Raw genomic sequence first — 24,304 nt, 5'->3', positions numbered from 1 at the left:
GCAGCACTAAATCGGTGCATAGCCCCTTTATGTTTTTTCCTTGCATCCAGCTGTAAGACCGAATTCAGATGTCTGTGTATCCTGGTCCGACTATTGATCAGGATGCACGGGGTGGCCATGGTTCTCCTGACCCAAATTCCACAGCCTCATATGCAGAAACTTGCGGTCAGTCGGTGCATTGCAGTCCATATTCAGACAGTGATACACTGTTGTCTGAATAAGGCCTAACAGAAGCAGCTGCCGGCACCATTCACTTGAATTAATCCGCACTGCGGCCACTTTATTCTCAGGATTGATGTTGGGCCATGAGGTCGGTCCCCCGCCAATCATAAAGTAATGAGATAGTCAAGCATTGAACTATGACTTTAATTAGTAAAACTCAAGCCTTATGGAAAATTATATGTGTTTGTACTTGACGAGTGACATCTACAAGGCATCCACAATCGGGCTCTGTGTGTGCACATTACAGTCCTACTCCATACAGTCCTGAATGTTGTCTATGGGACTGATGGAGAAAGCAGAGTGCAGCTCTTCAATACGCCTGCTCCCATGAAAAGGGGGACTTAGGAACTCTGCTCTTAGGGAGCACTCACACGAGCGATGTTCTCTCTTAATAGAAAATCGGATCGATTATGGTAAAAACACTCGACTCAAACTCTGATCAGAGTTTGCACCGATTGTCAGTTTACTGTGATCCGATTTTCTCGCATGAGAGAATTGTATCACATGTGCGGAGAAGATGGAGAACGGATTTCTCCATCTTCTCTATTCTCTGCATCCGCGGTAATCGGACTGCACTTGGATGACCTCCGAGTGCAGTCCGATGTTTTACACACACCCGTAGAAAATTACGGAGCCTCTCGCATAATGCCGAATCAGCATGAGAAAAAAAAACTCCGATCTGCACTGCCCCACAGAATAATATTGGTCCAAGTGCTATTCAATAAAACATCAGATAGCACTTGTCCGAGTTTTACGCTCGTGTGAGCGAGCCCTCATGATCATTACAAGACCACCAGTGATCATAAATTTATTACTGATCCTGTGGATAGGTAATAAAGTCTCAATCTTAGCACAGGCCCTCAATGTAACTGCATCAAAAGTATTATTTTGTACATATTAACTGATAGTTTGTATCTACTTTTGGGGTCTATTGTAAGCTCAATACTTAGGCCAAAGATTACTGTTATAGAAATATTTGTGACTCAAATGCAATTTGATAAAACTGCATGCACCAACCTATCCATAATGGGTGCTATAACCGTGTTCAGACAGGGACACTTTTCTTGCAAGAGTTGATGAAACTTATGAAACAGCAGATTCATAAAAAAACACATTGAATGTAAATTCATACAGGGCATCCAAATGGACGCAGCCATGCTTTCCCAGACTACCACATTTGTGACGTTCAGATGGCAGTGATTTGCGATATCATACAGAGTGAAGTCCTAGGTGAATCGTTAGTAATATCACTGGTATCAGTGTATGGAAAAGTGTCTAAGGGCGCGGACAGAAGGCCGTATAAATCAGAAAGAGTGTACAGACTGGCCGGCCGCTCTCCTGACCCGAGCGTGGCTGCGGCATAGAAATATATGAAGCCGTCGCACTCAGGTCGGGAGAGCCACCGGCCAGTCTGTGCATAGCGTTTTCGATTTATATGGCTGTCTGGCTGCAACCTAAGACCTCCAAAGTCCATTATGTGTGGGTTCGACACGCTACGACTTATACAGGGAAGAGACATATGTTGGAAAGATTTGCCCCTGCTCTGGAGAGTGTATATACAGGATAGATAGATAGATTATTAGAAAGGAATATTTCCCACAGTAACAAATATTCTTCATATATATGGACTTTCTTGACCGGTGTCTGATGTTAGAACTTTTTCTTAGTACAAACATGGATATCGCTAGAATATGTCATCACTTTCCAATCGTTGGGAGTACAACCTCTATAAAGGAAATTTTCAGCAAAGTGAAACTTCGCTTTTTCCAGCCAGTACATGATGGGCTTCTCACTGCTGCATAGGGAGATAAAAGGTACAACTAACAAGGCATCCATAACCCCCTTGCCTCGTTTCATGCACATCTGACAGGTACTATACCTTTATCCTAATAACAAGAATAGGACAGGTGCACAATACTTGCAGATACCTTACAAGAAGTTGATGACAAGTTAGTAGGACCTCAAACCTTCTGATAAGACTTGGAATGACTCTATTAAATGTTTTGATCAGAGAATTTAACTTTTACAGCAATGAAGTTGTTAATCTGGCATATAAATGATAGGGGTGACCCATGTAGATGACCATTGGCAGGAGAAGTCCTGCTCAAGCTATCCCTTTCTTCCTTACCTATGGACATGAGCTCATTTTTTTTCCTGCCATCAGAGCAGTGTTAGCTTGAAATGAAGCAACAGGGGATGTCCTGCCGGCGGGTTGCAGGTTTGGTAAGGAGATACACAACAGATCTTGCAAGTGAAGTCCTAACAATTAGAGCTAATAATCATTTACGAGTGAACTGTTCTCTTTATATGTCCCATAACTTCAGGCTCTGCTATAAATTAGTAATGTGTTGTTGTGGCATAGAAATGACTGTAACAATTAGCTGCACTCTCTCCCTTTCTTAGTAAGATGGATATGACCACTGTATCGATTGTATTGCTTACGGCAGAGGCGATTCTCACACACAATAAACCATCCTGGACCTTAACATGTACAGAACATTGCCGATAGATGACGTACACGTAGTCTTACATATATAGATATAAAATGTTGGATGGCACAAGGAGTCTCTGACCGCAAAACCATCTCTCGACTGAAGTTGAGGACACTTATACGACATTTCAGAAAAGGTGCAATCTCTCAAATCATATTTGGCATCGCGTACAAAAATAAAAGTGTAGCTCTAATATTAAAGGAGACCTGTCACTAGTCATAAACATGTCATTTTTTTAACCCGGTGTAAATACCGCTGTTCTCTTGAATCCGGCAATGTTTTTCTTTTGTTCCTGAGCCTTTCCGTTCCAGAGATATGGCCTTCTCTTGCCAGTATGTAAAGCTAGTCTTTTAAGCTAAGGGGGTGTGGTTATCATGAAGATGCCAGGAGAAACATTGATGATCACGCCCACTTTGCTAACAAGACTAAATTTACATACAGGAAAGAAGGGGCCATATCTCAGGAATGGAGAGGAGCAGGAACAAAAGAAAAGCAATGCCAGATTCAGGAGAACAGCAGCATTTATATCAGGTAAAAAAAATACATATTTATAATACTGTCCTGTTGTATGTAAATTATATTGTTTTGTCTATTGCTTACCTGCTATTTCTTTTTTTTCAATGTCAACTGCTCAGTTTAGGTGTGCTGTTTTAAGAGATTATAAAGGTAATGGTCTGAAATCCACCTTGTGTCTCATCAGAGGCTAAGTCTGCAGCTCTTTCTTCCCCCCCATGCTCTACACTGTAACTCTGCTTGCTCCAATTGACATCTGTGTATGAACACAAGCCTCCCACAGGCTCATCATGAACTTAATATATGGAGAACTGATCTCTATTACCATGTTTATCAGGTAAATGCCACTGATCGTAAAAAAGGAGGAACATGGAGATCTACTTGCAACTGAGTATTGAAACATGAGAAAAAAAGGTCTCACAACATAAAAGGAATGTGCGACATACAAGACAAATTTTTCTGAAAAGTGGGTGTATGTGGAAATGCTGAGGGGAAGGAGGGGAGCTTGTTGGCCATTTTGGAACAACATAATAAATGCCCAAACTAAGTTTATACATAAAACACCAAAATAAGCCACATGAAATGATAATACTTAAGATGAATGTTGACATGAACCAGTTTTTATTTAGTTCACAATGACTTATATGTTTTTTATTTGTGTATTTGTTTTCTTTAGTTTTGATTGTTTCTAAAAACAAAATTGAAATGTGAATGTATCTTGATTTTCACAATAAAAAATGATCTGATTGGAAAATACACCACATGATCCCAGATTAAAATTTAGGCACCTTAATAAAAAAAATCCCATGGATTTACTGTATTTATACCTATTATGTTTCATTCTATTATAGGTGGCAGTGCTTTACCTCACTCATCTAACACTGTAGAAATAAGTCTGCTCCAGATTTGTAATAGAGATTGCATCTTTAATGAAAATGTGGAAAAAAAAAAAGAACAAATATATTTTAAAACCCTTGTATTACTAATGAGACCTGCTTTTTGTAGATCCGTCCTGATTGTCTAAAGCAGGCTTGCTTTCATTCAGTAATGGCTGCCTCAAGCCGCTGTGTGCCGTTGCCAATCTGGCTTGTGAAGAAAGTCACTATTGCTCACTGGTGGCATGCATCCCACAGACAAAATGTGAAAGTTGTCCTTTAGCATTCTAATATACTATTTACAGCTGCTTCTAAAACCGAATCCGTTTCTGGTGCACCTTCTCTGGCATCAGAAATGGGTTTGTCCGTGCAGTTTTGCTCCAATGCCGGAGCTGATGGTTTTACAAATTGTAATTCTGCTGAATTGCTGCTGGAATTGTCACTTTTGAAGTGTTTTGCACTTAGTTTAAGTTCCAGGACATTTCTGACTGTCGCTTTTACAGTTTCACTGGGAGTTGAAGTTTTGCAAGGTTTTCCGGGACTTACTGCAAGCTCTCCTGGCTTGCATGCAGCATCTTGAGAAGGTCCCGTCGCTTTACTGTGGAAATGCTCTACATCGCCTGTCTCCATATTTGCGCCAGAAACAGGGATGGTCACCGGAGTGTCGGCAACAGGGTAGGGATTCTTAGATGTCTTACAAGAAGCATCCGGATCTGAAGAACATTCAGTGTACTTGCGCTTCAGTTTATAAAGGCTTACGAAAAGTTGCTTTTGTGGTAAAAGACTTATATTCTTCAACTTACTATCTGTATTAAGGCTGTCTTCATCCTCAGAAGGGTCATTGGGTTTATGGGATGCTGAGTTGTTCTTAGGCACTGATAATGGGGAGTCGTGTACTTTACCCACGGTTGTCATGTCCTTAATATCATCAACCGGTGAACAATCATCTGATAAGTTAGCTTCTGCATCGACGTCGGTATCCTGACTGCTGGGAACCTTCTCATCAGAAGAACTGTCTTGAAATGTATCAATGCAGCAAAACTCTGACAAGTAACCATCTGTGAAAAGAGGAGACTTTTTTTTTTCTCAATGCATAATTGTCTGATGGAGGTGGAGTGCTGGGTGTCACACTGCCACCTATCTGATATAAATGAACAACCATGAGGCTGCGTCATCAATATAATAAGTCTGCACATCCCCTTTTAAAAAAAAACAAAACCTTTTTAACCAGTTATGGACCACCTGAAAATTTTAAACGTCCAGACGGTCCACACTTTGCTCTGCAATGACATTCTAAAACGTCAGTGCAAAGTACGCTATTTGCACAAGATCGTGCAGCTGTAGAGTCGGTTGTCAGACACAGCCAGACTTCCCATAGTGAAAGCAGAGAAGGGTTATTACCATCTCTGCCTTCCTGATCACTGTATACACAGCGCTGAACAGTACTCCTCCCATCTCTCTATGCAGTGACCAATTGGATGCTTTGCATACGTACAATGAGCGGCGGGGAGATCTCTCTTATTGAATACATCAAGCTCATAAACTAGGAGTCCAGTGTATTTTTTTCATTGCGTTTGATAGTCAAACAGCAAAATAGGTTTGGCTACTAGGAATCCAAATGTAGGTGTAACATGCAGTTCTTAGGTAGGGCAGCATGTTAAGCTGATAGATCAACTCTGCTAGGTGTTGCTGACAAAGATTAAAGAGCTCTCCTCTCTTCCCCCTTTTATAGAGCTTGTTTTCTTCTATCTTTCTCTTGGTTATTATTACATCATTTCTGCTTTGTAATAAAAAAAGCAGTAAGTAAAAAAACTTACCAGGATCGACTAACGCCATCCGTTTTTCACGTGTTAGCATGGCTCTTTCTTCTTGGTTGAACATTCTGTCTAACATTACCATCTCTGCAGAAGGAGTGGTCCGCTAAAGTAATAACGCAGACAACAGATCAATATATTAATACCTCACCCATCAAATTTAATTCAGAAATATGACATTTCCTTGCATATTTCGCTGTTGGATGCCTTTGTGGACCTGGACACCGGATTATCTGATTTTCCTTTTGCTGCACAGCTTTGCTTCACTACCTGAACCTGGATACTTCCCTGACTACGCTTTTAATATCAGATTCTTACATCGTCTCCAACTTGGACACTACGCTTTTAATATCCGATTCGGTCATCGTCTCCAACTAGGACAGATTTGTGACACCTATATATTGGTAAATGCATACTGATGACTTATCTGCGCATTATATGTACATTACACACCATTGCATCATCTAATAGCAGCATTCGGTACTTGTTGAGCATTGCCTGGGTCTTCTTTAAAAGATGTGTGGCCGCAGTCTCAAATTCATTGTCCACTGTAATATAAAGAGAATAAGTAATCAATAAAAATTACAAAATAAAACTAAATAAGAAGCCGAAATATACTATAAAGGGGATGACCACCAATATAAAACTGTTTTAAGATCACAAAAGTGTATTTTTGGTCTGTGTACTGTTTTGCGTGCAAGGGACCGTACAAGGAACGCGCGTTTCGCCAGGGGCTTTGACGAGGATAACGTCATATCCTCGTCAAAGCCCCTGGCGAAACGCGAGTTGGATCCTGTCACTTGGGGGTTAGTATTGGCTTTTCATTTTCTACTTTTTCATACATGCCTTTAGAGTATATTATTTCTTCAGTACATGACCTATGTTAGTCTATTATACACTAGCTACATGGATGTATTAATGATTGCCACTCATGACAGCTTAACTACATATTGGTCCTTATAGATCTTACATTTAGCACTATGCACTTTACTTCGTAATTTATCTATTGGCCTTATTATACCTATCATGTATGCTTCTATATATTTATAGTTCTTGGTATCCATGGCATCTCTATATATGAATGTATGAATATAATGCATTATTAACTACCCCCATCTGGCTTTTTGTTGTGACACTTTTCCCTTACATATTTTTTATTGTATACTTTTTTATATACATCAATAAATGTTATATTTTATGGCACTCTAGTTCCTGTGTTGTACATGTAGGTTATATATATATTACTAGCAAAAGGCTTGAAAGTGGCAGGCTGCTGTGCTGAAGCAGAGACAGAAGAGGGAACTGGCTTAGCTATCGAACTGAGCGAAATAGCCAGCCCACCTTCAAGCACAGAGGGGAAAGATATATCTATCTACCTTTGCAGTATAGTATACAGTGATGAACTACCTTGCTGTAAATCCTCCTCACTTGGCAGTGATCCTTGAAATATATGGAATGGGAAGAGCCTTTCACAAGCGTTATCAATAGACTGGAATCTGCTTCTATCTGGCAGCAGGGATCGCTCGTGCTCTTTACGCAAAAGCTGAAGAAATCTAGAAAGAAAAAAAAAAGAAAAATTTCGAAATAGAAATGAAAATAAAGATTTATAGCACAATTAAATTACTGATTAAAGGGCTGTAATACTCACAGAGCTTGTTTTGAGGCTGGCCTCTTCGGTACACCAGGGCACCCATCAACCTATCAAAAAATATACAGGAAACGATCTTTACAAAAAAAGAGTTTTCAGTTTTAGGCAATTCTTAACCCCTTCACGACCTTGGGATTTTCCGTTTTCGCTTTTTTGCTCCTCTTCCTCCCAGAGCCATAACTTTTTTATTTTACCATCAACATGGCCATGTGAGGGCTTGTTTCTTGCGGGACGAGTTGTACTTTTGAACGACATCATTGCTTTTACCATATTTGTACTGGAAAACGGGGTAAAATTCCAAGTGGGGTGAAATTGCAAAAAAAGTGCAATTCCACAATTGTTGTTTTTTTTTTTACCATGTTCATTAAATGCTAAAACTGACCCGCCATTATGATTCTCGAGGTCATTAAGAGTTCGCAAAAAATCCCCCCCCCCCAAAAAAAATGGCGCCATTTTCAGAGATTTGCACTGTCTCCATTTTTTGAGCTCTGTAGGTGGGTGGGGGCTTATTTTTTGCGTCCTGAGCTGATGTTTTTATAGATAGATACAATGTTTTGGTTGGCTGTGATTTCATTTTATTGCCATGTAGCGGCGACCAAAAAAACTTAATTCTGGAGTTTTGATTTTCTTTTTCTTATTACACTGTTTACTGATCAGATTAATTTACTTCATATTTTGATAGATTGGACATTTCTGAAAGCAGCAATACCAAATATGTGTATTTTAATTTTTTTTTATTGTTTTATTTTGAATGGGGCAAAAGGGGGGTGATTTGAACGTTCATTTTTTTAAAAAAAAAAACATTTTTTCTCTACTTTTTATTTGCTTCAATAGTCCCCTTAGGAGACTTGAAGTTGAGATCATCTGATCGCCTGTGCTTGTGCCTGTAGCAAAAATCATCATCTCCTATGAACGCCGGGCACAGGCTGGCGTTCACAGAAGATGTGCAATGGCAAGCACGGAGGTCTTCTGCAGACCCCCAGTTGTCGTGTCAACCCATCCGTGCTCCGCGATTATGTGACAGGGGCACCGATTGGCGGGGTGTGTGACGCGCTTCCTGCGCGATCGTGTTAAATACCAATGTCAGTGATTAACAGCGGCATTTAACATGTTAACAGCCGAGGGTGGATCGCGATTCCTCCCGTGGCTGTTAGGGGCTGATTTGATCAGCTGTCACGCCAGAGCCTGCATCAAATGCCAGGACACGGCCTATGACGTACCTATGCGTCATAGCTTGTGAAGAGGTTAAAGTTTCAACTACCCGTGGCCCTATACCTCTGTAGTAAAATGTTAGTGGCCTTTGATTTCTCTCTAATTAATACTAAAATTCTTTCTACAGTTTTTAACAATTTCCTAATAAACGATCTATCGCCAAACAGTTTTTATTGGTTATTTTAAGGTACTTACGATGATTTGATCCCATTTTCTTCCATTTTTTGGGGGGAGTGGTGGCGATCAAAAAAACTGCAATTCTAAAGTTTTGTGGAGTTTCTAAGCTCTATCGAATTTTCCTTTATAGGTTAAATCATTTTATATTTTGATAGTTTGGACTTTTGTGGACATGGCAATACATTAGGATCACGATTCACTATTTGTGGGGGGGGGGTTCAAGTCACTTTCCTTTTTGTCTTGTGGTATTAGTTGCTGTTTTTGGTGCCAAATTCATTAAAACTAGTACACGCAATTCATGAATTTGGCGCAAAGTCACAAATGGGCTTTTTTTCCTGTCTTGAACTACTTTTGTGATTTTTGGAGGAAAAAAGTCACAATTTGGTGTCAAAAGTCACAAAAATTGCATGAGGTGGGGGGCAGTGTGAGTGATACTGATGAATCAGGCAAAAACATCTGGAACTGATAAACTGAAACCACAAAGCATAAAAAAAGCAAGCACATATAAAGTAGACTTTACTATTATATAGAATTATGAACTGGGTGCAATAAAAAAAGGACAAAACTAGACAAAAAATATCAACAAAGGCGACTAGGAAACGGGACCAAAATGCTTGATTTTTTAAATTGTTTTATATTTAAGAAAAAAGGTGGATAATGGGATTGATATATATATAATCAACTTAACGATCTACTATAAAGGCCAGCTATGGGCTGCCACGGCAGCCTAGTGGCACCACGTAATCATTTGGGATGTGGAAGTGCCTGAATCTGTGAGCTAGGGAGATCATGATACATAATTTCTGTTGTCAGTGATTGACAGCAGCAATTAAGGGGTTAAAAAGCAGCGATCATTGCTGGTGCCAGTAGATGCCGTAAGCTACGGGGCAGCCTGTATTACACAGCCAGCACCCGCTGTGTGTGGAACGGGCCCAGCTCACACAACTACACCTGACATGCACCGTACATGTATGTATGCTGCATTTATTGCTCATACTATCTGTAATCCAGAGACATTTTTGCATATTTCTGGTATAGTATACTGACAACAGTAAAGCATATATGTATTGAATATACCAAAAGTTAGCAATTACCTCCGCATTCTGCATTCCCACAAGAGCTTCTTTTGACAATGATAAATGATGGTGTAAATGTTTCCCTACAGCACTGTGATCTGCAATAAAAGAAGTGAATATTCCTCCTTAGACCAAGGCTACAGAGACTTTTTGTGGTGCTACTTAATAACGTTTCAATATCGCATTACAGCTGCCGTCCAAAGTTGAATTAACTGCAATCTTGTGAACGGCTGCGGTAATTTGAGTAGCAGTTCTCAACACGCAAGAATTGTTGCTGCCTCATGGTTCGTTCAATGGGAGCTCACCCCTATACTTAAGATTACAAATTTATGGATTTCCCCCATAATGACCATCCAATATGAGGTATAATGCGGGGGAGATAAGCATTGCGTAGATTCGATTTCAAAGGCTCAAGCCTCTTGTTCTCTGAGATAAGCAGCCATGGCTTTCTGGCAGCGACTTTCTCCCCCGTGTAAAAGCATAAACTACTTGGCCAGGACAATTACTAATGTCAATGGAATTGGAAGAATCGGCTGAATGAGCTTATTAGGGGTTTTTTTTTGGCAAACATGGAAACTGTCACGTATAGGAGGGCTAAGCTGCGAGAATGAAGAGAACTTTGGTTTTAGAATCTCAACATAATGTGTCATCAGAAAATTTCCTTTTTTTTTTTTTAATCAGATTTTATATAAGTTTTTGCTTGAGATGGTTTTTTTCATCTTACTATATTAAAAAAAATTTGAAATCTTGAAACGCCCACTGGGCCTAATACTCTCTTTTCTTTGCAGAATACTTTTCAACAACCTCATTATCATCACAGGCAGGATTACAATGAAAGCTAACCTCTGTATCTCTGTATTGTGACAAAGTCACTGGCAAAGTACTGGCGGGGAGATATGGAGAACTGAGATTGTTAGCTCCAGTAAATAAACATAGAAAAAATGTTCCAGCACACGAAGTAAAGAGAGGGGTTAATCAGCCATGCCTAGTGCTAGGGTGATTAAAGGGAACCTGTCACCAATTTTGTCACAGCAGCTTAAACTATCCCCTTATTTAATGTCTGCACTGCTTTCTCCAAATCCATATATAACCCCCTGACTACCTCCCCCCACTGTATGGCCCCGAAAAAACTTTTTCTAATTTCTCCCGCGCTGCAGTCTAATCGGGTCCGTCCGGTCCAATGGACGTGGCTTCAGACTCTCCACCCCTCCCCCCGGCTGCTGCCCGGCATCCTTGACGTCTCCTGCATCATTCTCATCGCTGTGAGAGATCTCGCGCCTGCGCCAGACAAATCACATCTCGTGCCTGCGCAGTATGCTTTGCCCAGTTTGCAGTTGGGCAAAGCATACTGCGCAGGTGCGGGCAAAGAAAAAACAGAAGTGCGCATTTGTTTTTCGGCTTTGCGGGAGAAATTAAAAAAGTTTTTTCAGGGCCATACAGGGGGAGTCAGAGGGTTATATATGGATTTGGGGAAAGCAGTGCAGACACTAAGGGGATAGTTTAAGCTGCTATGTGACAAAATTGGTGACAGGTTCCCTTTAAACACTTGTAGAGAGGGAGGAGGTCAGAAGATAAATTCCCAGCCTTCTAGAGCATTTGGTGTGGGGTGGGTCTGGAGGCACAAGCTCTGGAGCTGTATTGCTATGTGAAGAAAAGCTAAACATTGGGTTGTTTGTTCCTGAAGTGGGCGGTTACCAGTAGCAACAAGGACTGTGCCATATGTTATGTTTTCCTGTTATCCCAGTATATAGGAGATAACACAAAAGCCATCATTAGCAATAGGCGATGTCACAGCTCACCTCCTCCTCCTACTGAACAATGACTGATAACAACTCTATATACAGTAGATAACACCGGATCCACCATTCACAATAGGTGCTGTAACTGTTCACCTCCTCCTCCTCCTACTGAACAATGACTGATAACACCTCTATATACAGTAGATAACACAGGATACGCCATTCACAATAAATGGTGTCACAGCTCACTTCTTCCGCCTCCTATACAACGACCTGATTAAAACAATAGGCCATTTTCTGATTACACATTTTCTTTAAGTCCAACGACTGTATCTAATTCTGAAAATTGTATTTCATAGACTTAGTCATCAAGAATACCAAATCATACCTGGTGTATTTGACTGCCCATCTTGGTTTTTCATTAATGAACCTGCAGACTGATGATTCAGAATATTTTTCTAAATACAAACAAAAAACATTTAAAGGTTACATCTGCCATATTACAGTTTATATCCAAAAATATATAACCTAAAAAGTTGAGTGACTTTTGCATATATTGCATTTCATATCTTGCAATCATCCTACATTACAGCCTTAATTATAGACCTGCGCTGCATTCGGTTGGTTTTTAATAAAAAACTTTCAACTACTCTGTCTAGAAATGTTATTCACCTCTCCTGTCTGCCATCATTGTACCCCTATTAAACCCATAGTAAATCGTCCAAACGACAATATACAGCAATAAAGAAGTATTCCAGTCTATTGTGCCAACCATCAAGCGATTGCAGGTGAAAGTCTCATATATATATATATATATATATATATATATATATATATATATATATATATATATATATATATATATATATATATATATATATATATATATATATATATATATATATATATATATAATTTATATATATTTTTTCCATATTTCTAAACATATTAAAAAATTAACATTTTTTTTTAAAAGTTCGAAAGAAAAAAAATCCCTAAAAATTTAAAGTCACATCACTTTTCACATTCTTTTCACATATATGTATACATATGCGAAAAACAAATTACCGTAATATCCCATTCCGTAAGAAGAAAACAAACAAACAGCAAAAAAATAAGACATAAGCCTAATAGAAGGTACAACCCTAATAGAACAATACACTGCAATTCGTAAGTATTTCAGTGTATTTTACCAGCAATCAGGTGATTGCAGGTTCAAGTCCCACTGGAAAGTTAGTAAAAAAAAAAGGAAAAAAATAGTTTAATTTTTTATTTAATAATCAAAAACAAGCTAAAAAAAATTAAAATTACCTCAAGTTTCCCAATCTGTAAGTTAAAAAATAGCTAATATGCTGGATTTTATTTATTTATCACATATACAGTTTACAGCAGACTGAATTCTGTTAATGGTTTGATTAAATAAGTTGGCTAGCGAGATAAGCATTATATAAAGAGTTTGGTAGTAATTTCATACCTGATTACAGGAGAACGGCTGTTTAGAGATTGTGTTTGAGCAGAACATGCTGTTGGATTTAGCATTAGACCCTGAAATAAGAGTCTCGTTCACTACAGGATGGTGCCTGTCGTTTTGCTGTTCGCCATAACCGTCTCCAGATCCAGAACTCTGAAATGATGGTCCCATACCTTGAAGAACAGTGCTTGGATTTACAACAGTAAAACGGTTTGTAGTTGTCATGTTTGAGCAACCAGATGATGATGATGATCCTTGGACTTTATTTCCTTGACCGGGAGATAAATGTAAAAGTGTAGGAGATCCTTGTGCTACCTGGCCGCCTACCATCTGAGATGGTCCTTGGTTCAAAATGACTTGTCCTCCGGAGCTTGAGAAGGTCTGACTGGAAACAAGCTGTACAGCAGTTCCTGGGCTGTGTAACATTTGCCCAGGATAATGTTGACTTGGCCTGACCATGCCACCCGTGTTTCTGCTCAACATTATATGTTCGGTAGGGACTTGGTGAGGACCAAGTTGTGGAGGCTGTGTCTGGACAAATTGGGTATTTATGGCCTGAATATGCTGGAGAGAACTGGAGTTTATGGAAAGACCTGCAGGAATGATGAATTGATTATGATGAGTGTGTGCTTCCCCTAAAGGAGAATGGATAACGATGCTGCTACCTGACTGCTGGCTCAATGGTTTATGGGAACGTTGATGAGTTACAGGAATTTGCTGACCCATTACAGGGCTTTGTGCTGAATTTCCAGGACCACAATGAGGTCCTTGATGTCTGTGATGGTGTATCCCCAAATTACTTACGCTGTAGGACATTTGCTGTCCCACCTGCATAGGCTTTGGCTGAATATTAACGGGACCTTTTATAGAATTTGGTGCTGGACCTCTATGAATAATTATGTTGTGGACCGGTAAAGATGTTTGGAAATTCCCACTAGTGAAAGGGACCGTGACTTGCTGTCCTGCAGGACTTACATTTGGACTGGCAAACATCGTACTGCCATTTGGAGTATGACTCTGCACAAGTACTCCTCCGCTTGTACTACTAGGAGGTGCTTGCTGACCACTTTTAAGGATAATTTGAGATCCATCAAGATTATTAATCGTCATCACTGGAGACTGGTTGTTGATTGAGCCAATAAGATGGATCTGTCCGGAACCACTGTGACTACTGGTAGGAATATGCTGGTTGGGAAGAATTCCAACGGGTTGCATAAAACTATGTTGTACACCTACTGTATTGCTGGCAAATGATGCACCCACTTGCTGGGGGACAACAGGCACGTGCGTCACTCCTACAGGATGTAATGTTTGACCTGAGTAACTAGCGGCATTAGTAGCCTGAGTTAGGGATACTGACGAATGGGCATGAGGCGAAATATTGGAAAACTGCTGGCTTGAGCCTATGCTGGCATCCAAATAAGCCTCTTCTGCCAATATCTGCTCTGTGATATTGGCCTCCTGGAGTGATTTCTGTAAAATGTCCTCACTGAGGTCTGGGATAGAGGAAGATTCAAGCTCATCTTCAAAGAACTGAATGTTGTTCGACAGCTGAAGTCCCTCCGCAGATTCCTCTTCAGTCAGACTTTGAACACATTTAATGGATGACTTGGAATCGGTCAGCTTCATGGAAAATAAAAAAGTATTAATTAAATAAACTATAGGTACAAGGCCATAAAATAAACTAATAAACCATAGAATAAATGCTAAATAAATCTTTTTATTTTTTGCATTAATAATGTAATATTAATATATCAATTTATTATACTGTGTATGTGTGTGTGTGTATATGTGTGTATATATATATATATTTATATATACATAGTATATTATATATAATATTTTAATATATTTATATTATTATTATTGATTATTTACTATATTGATTCTTTTTTATTTTTATTATTATTAATTATTTATCACATCCTACTGAGAATAGACTAATCTAATTTGAAGATTATTACTGTTCAGTAGAATTTATTTTGTTCTTGTTATGTAGGATTTGCCTTAAAAAGGTCTTCCCCTTTCAGAAAATGTTCTGCTTTAAGCTAAGGTAGTTCCAAAAAAAAATAAACTGAATATTATAAATATTATATACCCTCCCTGGGTCCAGCACTGACTCTCTGCCGCTGCCCCGGTCTTTGTTGTCACAGACCTGAGCTTACTGACTGACTGCAGCACTGTCTATATGATGTCAGCGCTGCTGACAAACAGTAGAGACCAATGCAGCGGAGGAGACACCGAGCTGGACCCAAAGAGGGTAAGTAATACTCAGATTATATTTTAATAACTACCAAAGTTTTCTTAAAGGGGACAACCTTTCTAAAGGCATTTATGAGTTTATTTATAGTGACATATTTTTTTTAGTTATCTATTTTTTTTTCTATTTCTGGAAAAACCCTTGCATAAAGCCAAAGTAATCTGTAATAAGGCACCAATTAACAGGTCTTTGTCTTATACTATAGTTCCACAAAGCTATGCAGCGTTTATTCCTTACTAGATTATGTAAAAAAAGTGCCATGTTTCAACACATGATACATTACAGGAGTATTATCCCAGGACTACAACTCTTTACTACCAAGCCATAAGGACTCCATATGCCACCATACAGTTTTTGTGCATAGGCTATTTTTCACTTTGCGTTTTACCACCAGGTTAGGCATACACACTGAAGTATATGGTAATGTATTTATAGTATAATGGACAATTACATAAGTAGTGGTCTGGATCTGCTCTCTGGGACAAAATACCAAAACAAAGCACTATGCATGCCTTGCTTGTTCAGATTTGGTATGTATTGGAAAAACTATAGCACTGATTTGCGCTTTGTACTTACACTAATATTAGCGAAAATGGAGTTTGAATTAGATGCAGAAAAATCTGTATTTGCTAAATCTTCAGCAGCCTGCAAGAAAACATATGGATTTTAACTGGCTGAAAAATTAATCTGAGTGAAAAGCAAAATGGGCCACAAAAAATATAAAATTTAATATAATTAACACCTAACACCACAAAAACAGAAACAATAAATTATCTTAAAGGGTTTATCTCATAAACAATATATATCCTCAAAATAGGTGATAAGAGTAAGAATGCTGGGGAATTTCACTGCTGGGACCCCGACCAATGATAAAAAGTAGCAAAGTCCGCTGTGTGAATGAAGTGGTAGTGAGCATGTGCGACCACTGCTCCATTACCTGTCTATAGGAGTGATGGTCGCACATGCTCACTACCGTTCAATTCACACATGGACTTTGGGACCCCAATTCTTTAGATTGGAATGGCTTTAAACAGTGAGAAACCCGGCAATCTTACATTTATCATCTATGCTGTGGACAGATGACGGGACAGTAATCTAGTAAAAGTGTACAGTATCAGTTGTCAGTGGTATGATGGAGATAGGGGAGAGCGATGGTTACACAGGCAAAAAAGGGAACTAATCTCATATACAGTGCCTACAAGTAGTATTCAACCCCCTGCAGATTTAGCTGGTTTGATAAGATGCAAATAAGTTAGAGCCTTCAAACTGCAAACGAGAGTAGGTTTTATGAACAGAAGCATAAATCTTACAAACCAAAAAGTTATGTTGCTCAGTTGAATTTTATTAAATTTTAAACATAAAAGTGTGGGTCAATTATTATACAACCCCTATGTTTAATATTTTGTGGAATAACCCTTGTTTGCAATTACAGCTAATAATCGTCTTTTATAAGACCTGATCAGGCCGGCACAGGTCTGTGGAGTTATCTCGGCCCACTCCTCCATGCAGATCTTCTCCAAGTTATCTAGGTTCTTTGGGTGTCTCATGTGGACTTTATTCTTGAGCTCCTTCCACAAGTTTTCAATTGGGTTAAGGTCAGGAGACTGACTAGGCCACTCCAACACCTTGACTTTTTCCCTCTTGAACCAGGCCTTGGTTTTCTTGGCTGTGTGCTTTGGGTCGTTGTCTTGTTGGAAGATGAAATTACGACCCATCTTAAGATCCTTGATGGAGGAGCGGAGGTTCTTGGCCAAAATCTCCAGGTAGGCCGTGCTATCCATCTTCCCATGGATGCGGACCAGATGGCCAGGCCCCTTGGCTGAGAAACAGCCCCACAGCATGATGCTGCCACCACCATGCTTGACTGTAGGGATGGTATTCTTGGGGTCGTATGCAGTGCCATCCAGTCTCCAAACGTCACGTGTGTGGTTGGCACCAAAGATCTCGATCTTGGTCTCATCAGACCATAGAACCTTGAACCAGTCTGTCTCAGAGTCCTCCAAGTGATCATGAGCAAACTGTAGACGAGCCTTGACATGACGCTTTGAAAGTAAAGGTACCATACAGGCTCGTCTGGAACGGAGACCATTGCGGTGGAGTACGTTACTTATGGTATTGACTGAAACCAATGTCCCCACTGCCATGAGATCTTCCCGGAGCTCCTTCCTTGTTGTCCTTGGGTTAGCCTTGACTCTTCGGACAAGCCTGGCCTCGGCACGGGAGGACACTTTCAAAGGCTGTCCAGGCCGTGGAAGGCTAACAGTAGTTCCATAAGCCTTCCACTTACGGATGATGCTCCCAACAGTGGAGACAGGTAGGCCCAACTCCTTGGAAAGGGTTTTGTACCCCTTGCCAGCCTTGTGACCCTCCACGATCTTGTCTCTGATGGCCTTGGAATGCTCCTTTTGTCTTTCCCATGTTGACCATGTCTGAGTGCTGTTCACAAGTTTGGGGAGGGTCTTAAATAGTCAGAAAAGGCTGGCAAAAGAGATATTTAATCCACACATGTGAAGCTCATTATTCTTGGTGCCTGAACTACTTCTTAATACTTTAGGGGGACCAAACAGAATTCTTGTGGTTTGAGGGGTTGAATAATAAATGACACTCTGAATTAACTTTTAACGTTTTTAAAAAAAAAAAAAAAATTTGCTGCAGTGCATTTCCCACTTCCAGGCTGATCTACAGTACAAATGTCACAATGCCAAGTTAATTCCACATGTGTCAACCAGCTAAATCTGCAGGGGGTTGAATACTACTTGTAGGCACTGTATGTGTATGGATAGATATCTCACAAATCATAAATAATGAAACCCCATATTTTCCTGCATCACTTTCACTAGTGACATCTAAATTTTCCTATCATGTATTAAAGTGGTTGTCCACTACTGTAGCATTGATGACCTATCCTTGGGATGTTTGATTGGTTGGGGTCTGGCACCCCCGCCGATTAGCTGTTCTCGGTGTCGGCGGTGGCCACCGGCCGGAAATACTAAATTGCTGAGCTACTCAGTCTTCTGATAGTGGGCACGGCCGGGTACTGAACATCCGCCTCGATTTGAATAGGAGGTAGATGTGCAGTACCCAGCCACGGCCATTATCAGAAGATGGAGAAGCTCCGCAACAGAGCATTTCCGGCCGGCGGCCGCCAACACCAAGTGCAGCAGATCGGCGGGGGTGCCGAGTGTCAGACCTTGACCGATGTGGTATTGATGACCTATCCCAAGAATAGGTCATCAATGAAAAAGTACTGGACAACTTCTTTAAATATTCTGTGATGTTTTTAACAATACTTATTTTACTTTTCATTATTATACACTTCAACTAATGTTCATGTCATGTACATAGATGATGGTGCGTACTCACTATCACAAGGATATGAGTGTACTTTGCATTTAAATATGCCCTCCGCTAAGTAACTAGGTATGTAATAAAATAGTATTACCATAAATATGTGCAAACATCCGTGCCGCCAGTTAATCAAAATAAATGTAAGAGAAAACAACTTACTGATTTACAACCAGATCCATGCAGAAAGTATCTTAAAGCTTGTGGATCCCTTGAAGGGGAAAAAAAAGAAAATTAAGAGAAAATTGCACTAAAACATTGCAGAGGTGTATTAGAAGCTACACTGCTCAAAAAAATAAAGGGAACACTCAAATAACACATCCTAGATCTGAATGAATGAAATATTCTCATTGAATACTTTGTTCTGTACAAAGTTGAATGTGCTGACAACAAAATCACACAGAAATCATCAATGGAAATCAAATTTATTAACCAATGGAGGCCTGGATTTGGAGTCGCCCCCAAAATTAAAGTGCAAAAACACACTACAGGCTGATCCAACTTTGATGTAATGTCCTTAAAACAAGTCAAAATGAGGCTCAGCATTGTGTGTGGCCTCCACGTGCCTGTATGACCTCCCTACAACGCCTGGGCATGCTCCTGATGAGGTTGCGGATGGTCTCCTGCGGGATCTCCTCCCAGACCTGGACCAAAGCATCCGCCAACTCCTGGACAGTCTGTGGTGCAACGTGACGTTGGTGGATGGAGCGAGACATGATGTCCCAGATATGCTCAATCGGATTCAGGTCTGGGGAACGGGAGGGCCAGTCCATAGCTTCAATGCCTTCATCTTGCAGGAACTGCTGACACACTCCAGCCACATGAGGTCTGGCATTGTCCTGCATTAGGAGGAACCCAGGGCCAACCGCACCAGCATATGGTCTCACAAGGGGTCTGAGGATCTCATCTCGGTACCTAATGGCAGTCAGGCTACCTCTGGTGAGCACATGGAGGGCTGTGCGGCCCTCCAAAGAAATGCCACCCCACACCATTACTGACCCACTGCCAAACCGGTCATACTGAGGGATGTTGCAGGCAGCAGATCGCTCTCCATGGTGTCTCCAGACTCTGTCACGTCTGTCACATGTGCTCAGTGTGAACCTGCTTTCATCTGTGAAGAGCACAGGGCGCCAGTGGCGACTTTGCCAATCCTGGTGTTCTGTGGCAAATGCCAAGCGTCCTGCACGGTGTTGGGCTGTGAGCACAACCCCCATCTGTGGATGTCAGGCCCTCATACCACCCTCATGGAGTCGATTTCTAACAGTTTGTGCAGACACATGCACATTTGTGGCCTGCTGGAGGTCATTTTGCAGGGCTCTGGCAGTGCTCCTCCTGTTCCTCCTTGCACAAAGGAGGAGGTAGCGGACCTGCTGCTGGGTTGTTGCCCTCCTATGGCTCCCTCCACATCTCCTGGTATCTGCTCTATGCTCTGGACACTGTGCTGACAGATACAGCTACCCTTCTTGCCACAGCTCACACTAATGTGCCATCCTGGATGAACTGCACTACCTGAGCAACTTCTGTGGGTTGTACTGTAGACACTGCCTTATGCTACTGTACCTCTAGGGATGAGAGTAATGGCAAAATGAAAAAGTGACCAAAACAACAGCCAAAAAGGATGAGAACAGAGAAATGGTCTGTGGTCACCACCTGCAGAACCACTCCTTGCTAATTGCCGATCATTTCAACCAGTTGTCTGTTCCATTTGCACAACAGCTGGAGAAATTGATTCACAATCAGTGTTGGTTCATAACTGGACAGGTAGATTTCACAGAAGTATTATTGACTTGGAGTTACATTGTGTTGTTTAAGTGTTCCCTTTATTTTTTTGAGCAGTGTATATTAAGTCTCCTTTGACATATTAAAAAACAAGCCAAAAATAAGAAAAACAAAGAGCCCAAACTTTGCAACATTTTAATCACTTTTACGCCAGAAATTTTTAATGTTTGATGAGTCGGGCTGAAAGAAACTAAAGTCATTACAGCATCAATGTAAATTCTCCAGACGATGAGATGACATATTGTGCTTGTGACGCGCCCCTGGGCCTGTGTCGCGCTGCGTTGCGCACGCGGGAGCTTACCCGGAGCCGGATCTCTTGAGGGTTGTAGTCTCGTGGCGGTGATCCGGTCCGTGCCCAGGGAGTCAGACTATGTGGCGCTGTATCAGCGGTAGATGATGGACGACTACGCCACCCGTTGAATGCAGCTATGGAGCTGCCGCTGCAGGGCAGACCGCTGAGGCCGGTGGAAGGATGGTGCAGCGTGGATGGTATAACCCCCAACGGGAGGGGTATGGCCTCAGGGCAGCCGACGTGGATGCTGGGGGTAGCAGGAACCACTCAGAGACGATGCGGTGTAGTTCAGGGTCTTTACTGGTGACAAAGATAGACCCTCCCGGAGTACTGGCTAGCGGTTGGGGCCTGGTCAGTCCTTGAGCAGATGGGATCTCCCCTGGCCAGGCGGAGTTGTAGGCCTCCCAAACTAACGATACTCTTCTGGCTACCTTGCTAGAAGCGAGTATAAGTAGCCCACGTCCCTGAGTGTACCGTGTGGTGCTCACCCGTATGGCCGGTGACTCGGGGCCTTCTAGTAGCTTCCGCTCCACGACGGCGGTGCTGGTCCCATGCGTGTGACCGTGCCTTCGGGTTTCTTGGCCAGAGGACCTGAAATCCCCTGCCTGACGGATTCTGCTGCTGGGTAGGAGTTAGTCCCCACAGCCTCGGACTCCGGGTCCGGTAAGAAATCTTCTCAGTCAGGGCGAGCTCTGCAGCTGCCAGCCCCTGACTCCTTGTAACACTGCTCCCACAGAGCTCCTGTTGTTTCTTCCTATGCTGCTTCTCTTCTCTACTTCTGGCATGGCCCAGGAGCTGGGCCCAGCCGGAGCCACAGCTCCCTGTCAGCCCTCCTGGCTGAACTCTCCCTCTCAACTCTCTAACCCTGCCTCAGCCCCAGGTTTATATAGGGGAAGTCCTTCCCCTCCCAGGACTGGGCAGGCAGTGTGGCATGCATAGGATTCCTGACCAAGAGACCTCCCACCTGCTCTCAGACATAACATTGCATTACTGTGGAAACCAGACCCCTGGGGTGCCACACTTGCGTTAACAAATATGAGCCTGAAGAATTGCCACTGAGATGGAGTCATCAGCAAATGATCAGTGCCTTATATGCGTCACTATGATTTCGTACCAAAACACAGAAGAATTTCTAACTAAATCATCCAATTGGTCAGGAATCTTGTTGAGCAACAGGTATTATGGCTTCTGATTGTGATACAATTTATATCAAAGAGAAATTATCTGGATTAATCCTCTATCAGTCTGAATAGAGGGTCACAGTGTTTCACTGTACCACTTCCTAGGTCTGCCTTAAAACTTTAAAGAGGCGTTCCGATCTTACAGTAGACGTAGGTGTTTCACTTTCTTGCACTTTAATTTATTCAGAGAATGGGACCTCCATGTTCATTTGACACTTTATAGAAAAGGAATCAATACTGCTACAAATAAGCTCAGTTATCTCTATTGTAGTATATGCGAGTTACATAAACAGCCAAGGGTTTCACATCCCTTGTGCTGTTCAGTCATCCTCTGCAGAACTTATAGCAATTGCAGGGACATATGCTTAATGATATATCTGATCCTATTCATCATTCTGGTTGCACAGTCTTTGTATTCCTTGGGACTATCTACTGGTCATTATAATTATATGTTTTCATGTATTTGCAGCTGTAATATCACACCATGCCTTTCTCTGTAACTCATCCTTATCTTGTTTCCTCACATCATGTTCTTTCTGGTCAGTGTCATCTTGGCAGGAACGTGCATCAGAGCTGGAGAGAGGATTTTCCTGTTACTGCTATCCTTCAATTCTCCATTTCTTCATCTTCTCTAGACATAAACTAGCTAAAGGTTTCCCACTGCATCTTCCTCTCTGGATTATCTACCTACAGCTGGTCAGGCTAGAGAGGAGAGGATAGCGAGTATCCTATCTACCATTGCTTGTGCCAAGTTCCATGCTCACATCCCTCAGACACCTCTCACCTACGTACATCGGTGTTTGTTTGTCTCCCTTGTTGTCTTTAATTTATAGAGGGGACTGACCAGTGCTCACCCCCCCCCCTCCCTATCTAGGGCCTAGCCCTAGTGATATACAAGGCTTAGGTTTCTTGCTCGGCGATTGGTGTAGAACCAATATAGGGATGGTAGGGTAGGCAGAATGTCATTGGATCAGCCTAGGGATCTCCACTCCCCCTTTCCCTAGTATCTGGGTTTCCTTCCACTCATCCCTTTGTGTTGCACTTAGTCTTTCTCACACTGTGCGTGACATTCACATGCTAAAATATTTTTTTCTCCTTTTATGATTTGTGCAATAAAAAACAGTATATAATGGATATTTTTTTGGTCATTAGCCTCATTGCTTTTACTTCTATGCTTTTGTTATATCTCTTAACAATGTGTGTGTGTGATATAAAAGTTGAAAATTCTAATTATTTATTTAATTGAAATACAGTATGTTACCCTTAAAACAATTCTGAGCTCAAAAAAAAAAGTTTAAAGACAAACAATTTTTTACGCTGTTTTTAGCAGGTTTGATGCAAAGAAAGTGTTTAAATATAATTCACTTACCCGATAATATCAAGAAGACCGGAGTCATCATCATCATCCATGTCAGCTACACAAAAAATACACTTCTGTTTAATGTCCAACCACAGCAAATTTCAATGTCCAATATAACGGGTCAAATCCACTTAATTACTGGTAAATACCCAGATACTTCACGGGTGCGGTAATATTTTTCTATGATTCCAGGAATAGGTTTCATATAACAAGGAATTCCAAATTAAAACAACATTATGTGCTGGCTGACTGCCAGCAGGGTTATTCTTTACTTCTAAAAAAACAACATTCACCAACTAATTTTGTATATAAATAAATAAAATTTAGATTTCTTTCACATGAGGAATTGCAAAAAAAAAATACCTTGTGTTCCAAAGTATTACCACAATTTCTGATCAGGCCATTGATAATAGGCGCCATATTGAAAAGGATTCAGAATTTTCATTTTGACAAACAAATGCTGTTACTGAAGGTTGGGACCTGGGAGAATAAAATATTACAAATTGTAATAAATTGAAGTCAATTTCAAAAAGTGCACAGGCAGATAAAACGAATAGCTGAACACATTTGATTAAAAATCAAAATACTAATTTAATAAATCTCTATTTACATAGGCAAACATTCAGTTACAGGACCCATTCGTTTGAAAGGGTTTTATTTTTCCTAAAACGTCATCATTTTGATACCATTCTAAAAAAAAAAAAAAATTATAGCACACAGAATGGAGACTTCATTTTTTTAAAAAAACATTAAACTGTATGGAAAATGGATCATAACGGATGGTCATCCAATATGTCATCCATTTAACAGATATGCTTTTAACCACTACTTGTGACAAAAGCACCAGA

General features: G+C 40.8%; 1 protein-coding gene across 1 annotated transcript; it reads right to left on the bottom strand.

Annotated features, from left to right (window-relative positions):
• Positions 1 to 3,079: 3,079 nt before the first annotated feature.
• BICRAL (BICRA like chromatin remodeling complex associated protein) lies at positions 3,080 to 23,937 on the bottom strand. The gene is made up of 12 exons (XM_073672020.1): positions 23,820 to 23,937; positions 23,466 to 23,511; positions 19,007 to 19,055; positions 16,076 to 16,144; positions 13,243 to 14,862; positions 12,157 to 12,226; positions 10,048 to 10,127; positions 7,565 to 7,614; positions 7,324 to 7,469; positions 6,370 to 6,464; positions 5,920 to 6,022; positions 3,080 to 5,160 (listed from the first exon to the last, which is right to left on the bottom strand). Exons 2-12 carry the CDS (start codon positions 23,504 to 23,506, stop codon positions 4,382 to 4,384), a joined length of 3,102 nt encoding a protein of 1,033 aa, XP_073528121.1. The 5' UTR covers positions 23,507 to 23,511; positions 23,820 to 23,937; the 3' UTR covers positions 3,080 to 4,381.
• Positions 23,938 to 24,304: the final 367 nt, after the last annotated feature.

This window comes from Phyllobates terribilis, unplaced genomic scaffold (genome assembly GCF_046119375.1).
Source record: "Phyllobates terribilis strain yellow unplaced genomic scaffold, ASM4611937v1 Scaffold_3__8_contigs__length_932513732, whole genome shotgun sequence".
NCBI lineage: Eukaryota > Metazoa > Chordata > Amphibia > Anura > Dendrobatidae > Phyllobates > Phyllobates terribilis.
The sequence above is the reverse complement of the archived record's forward strand: the minus strand, read 5'-3'. Positions and strand labels throughout refer to the sequence as shown.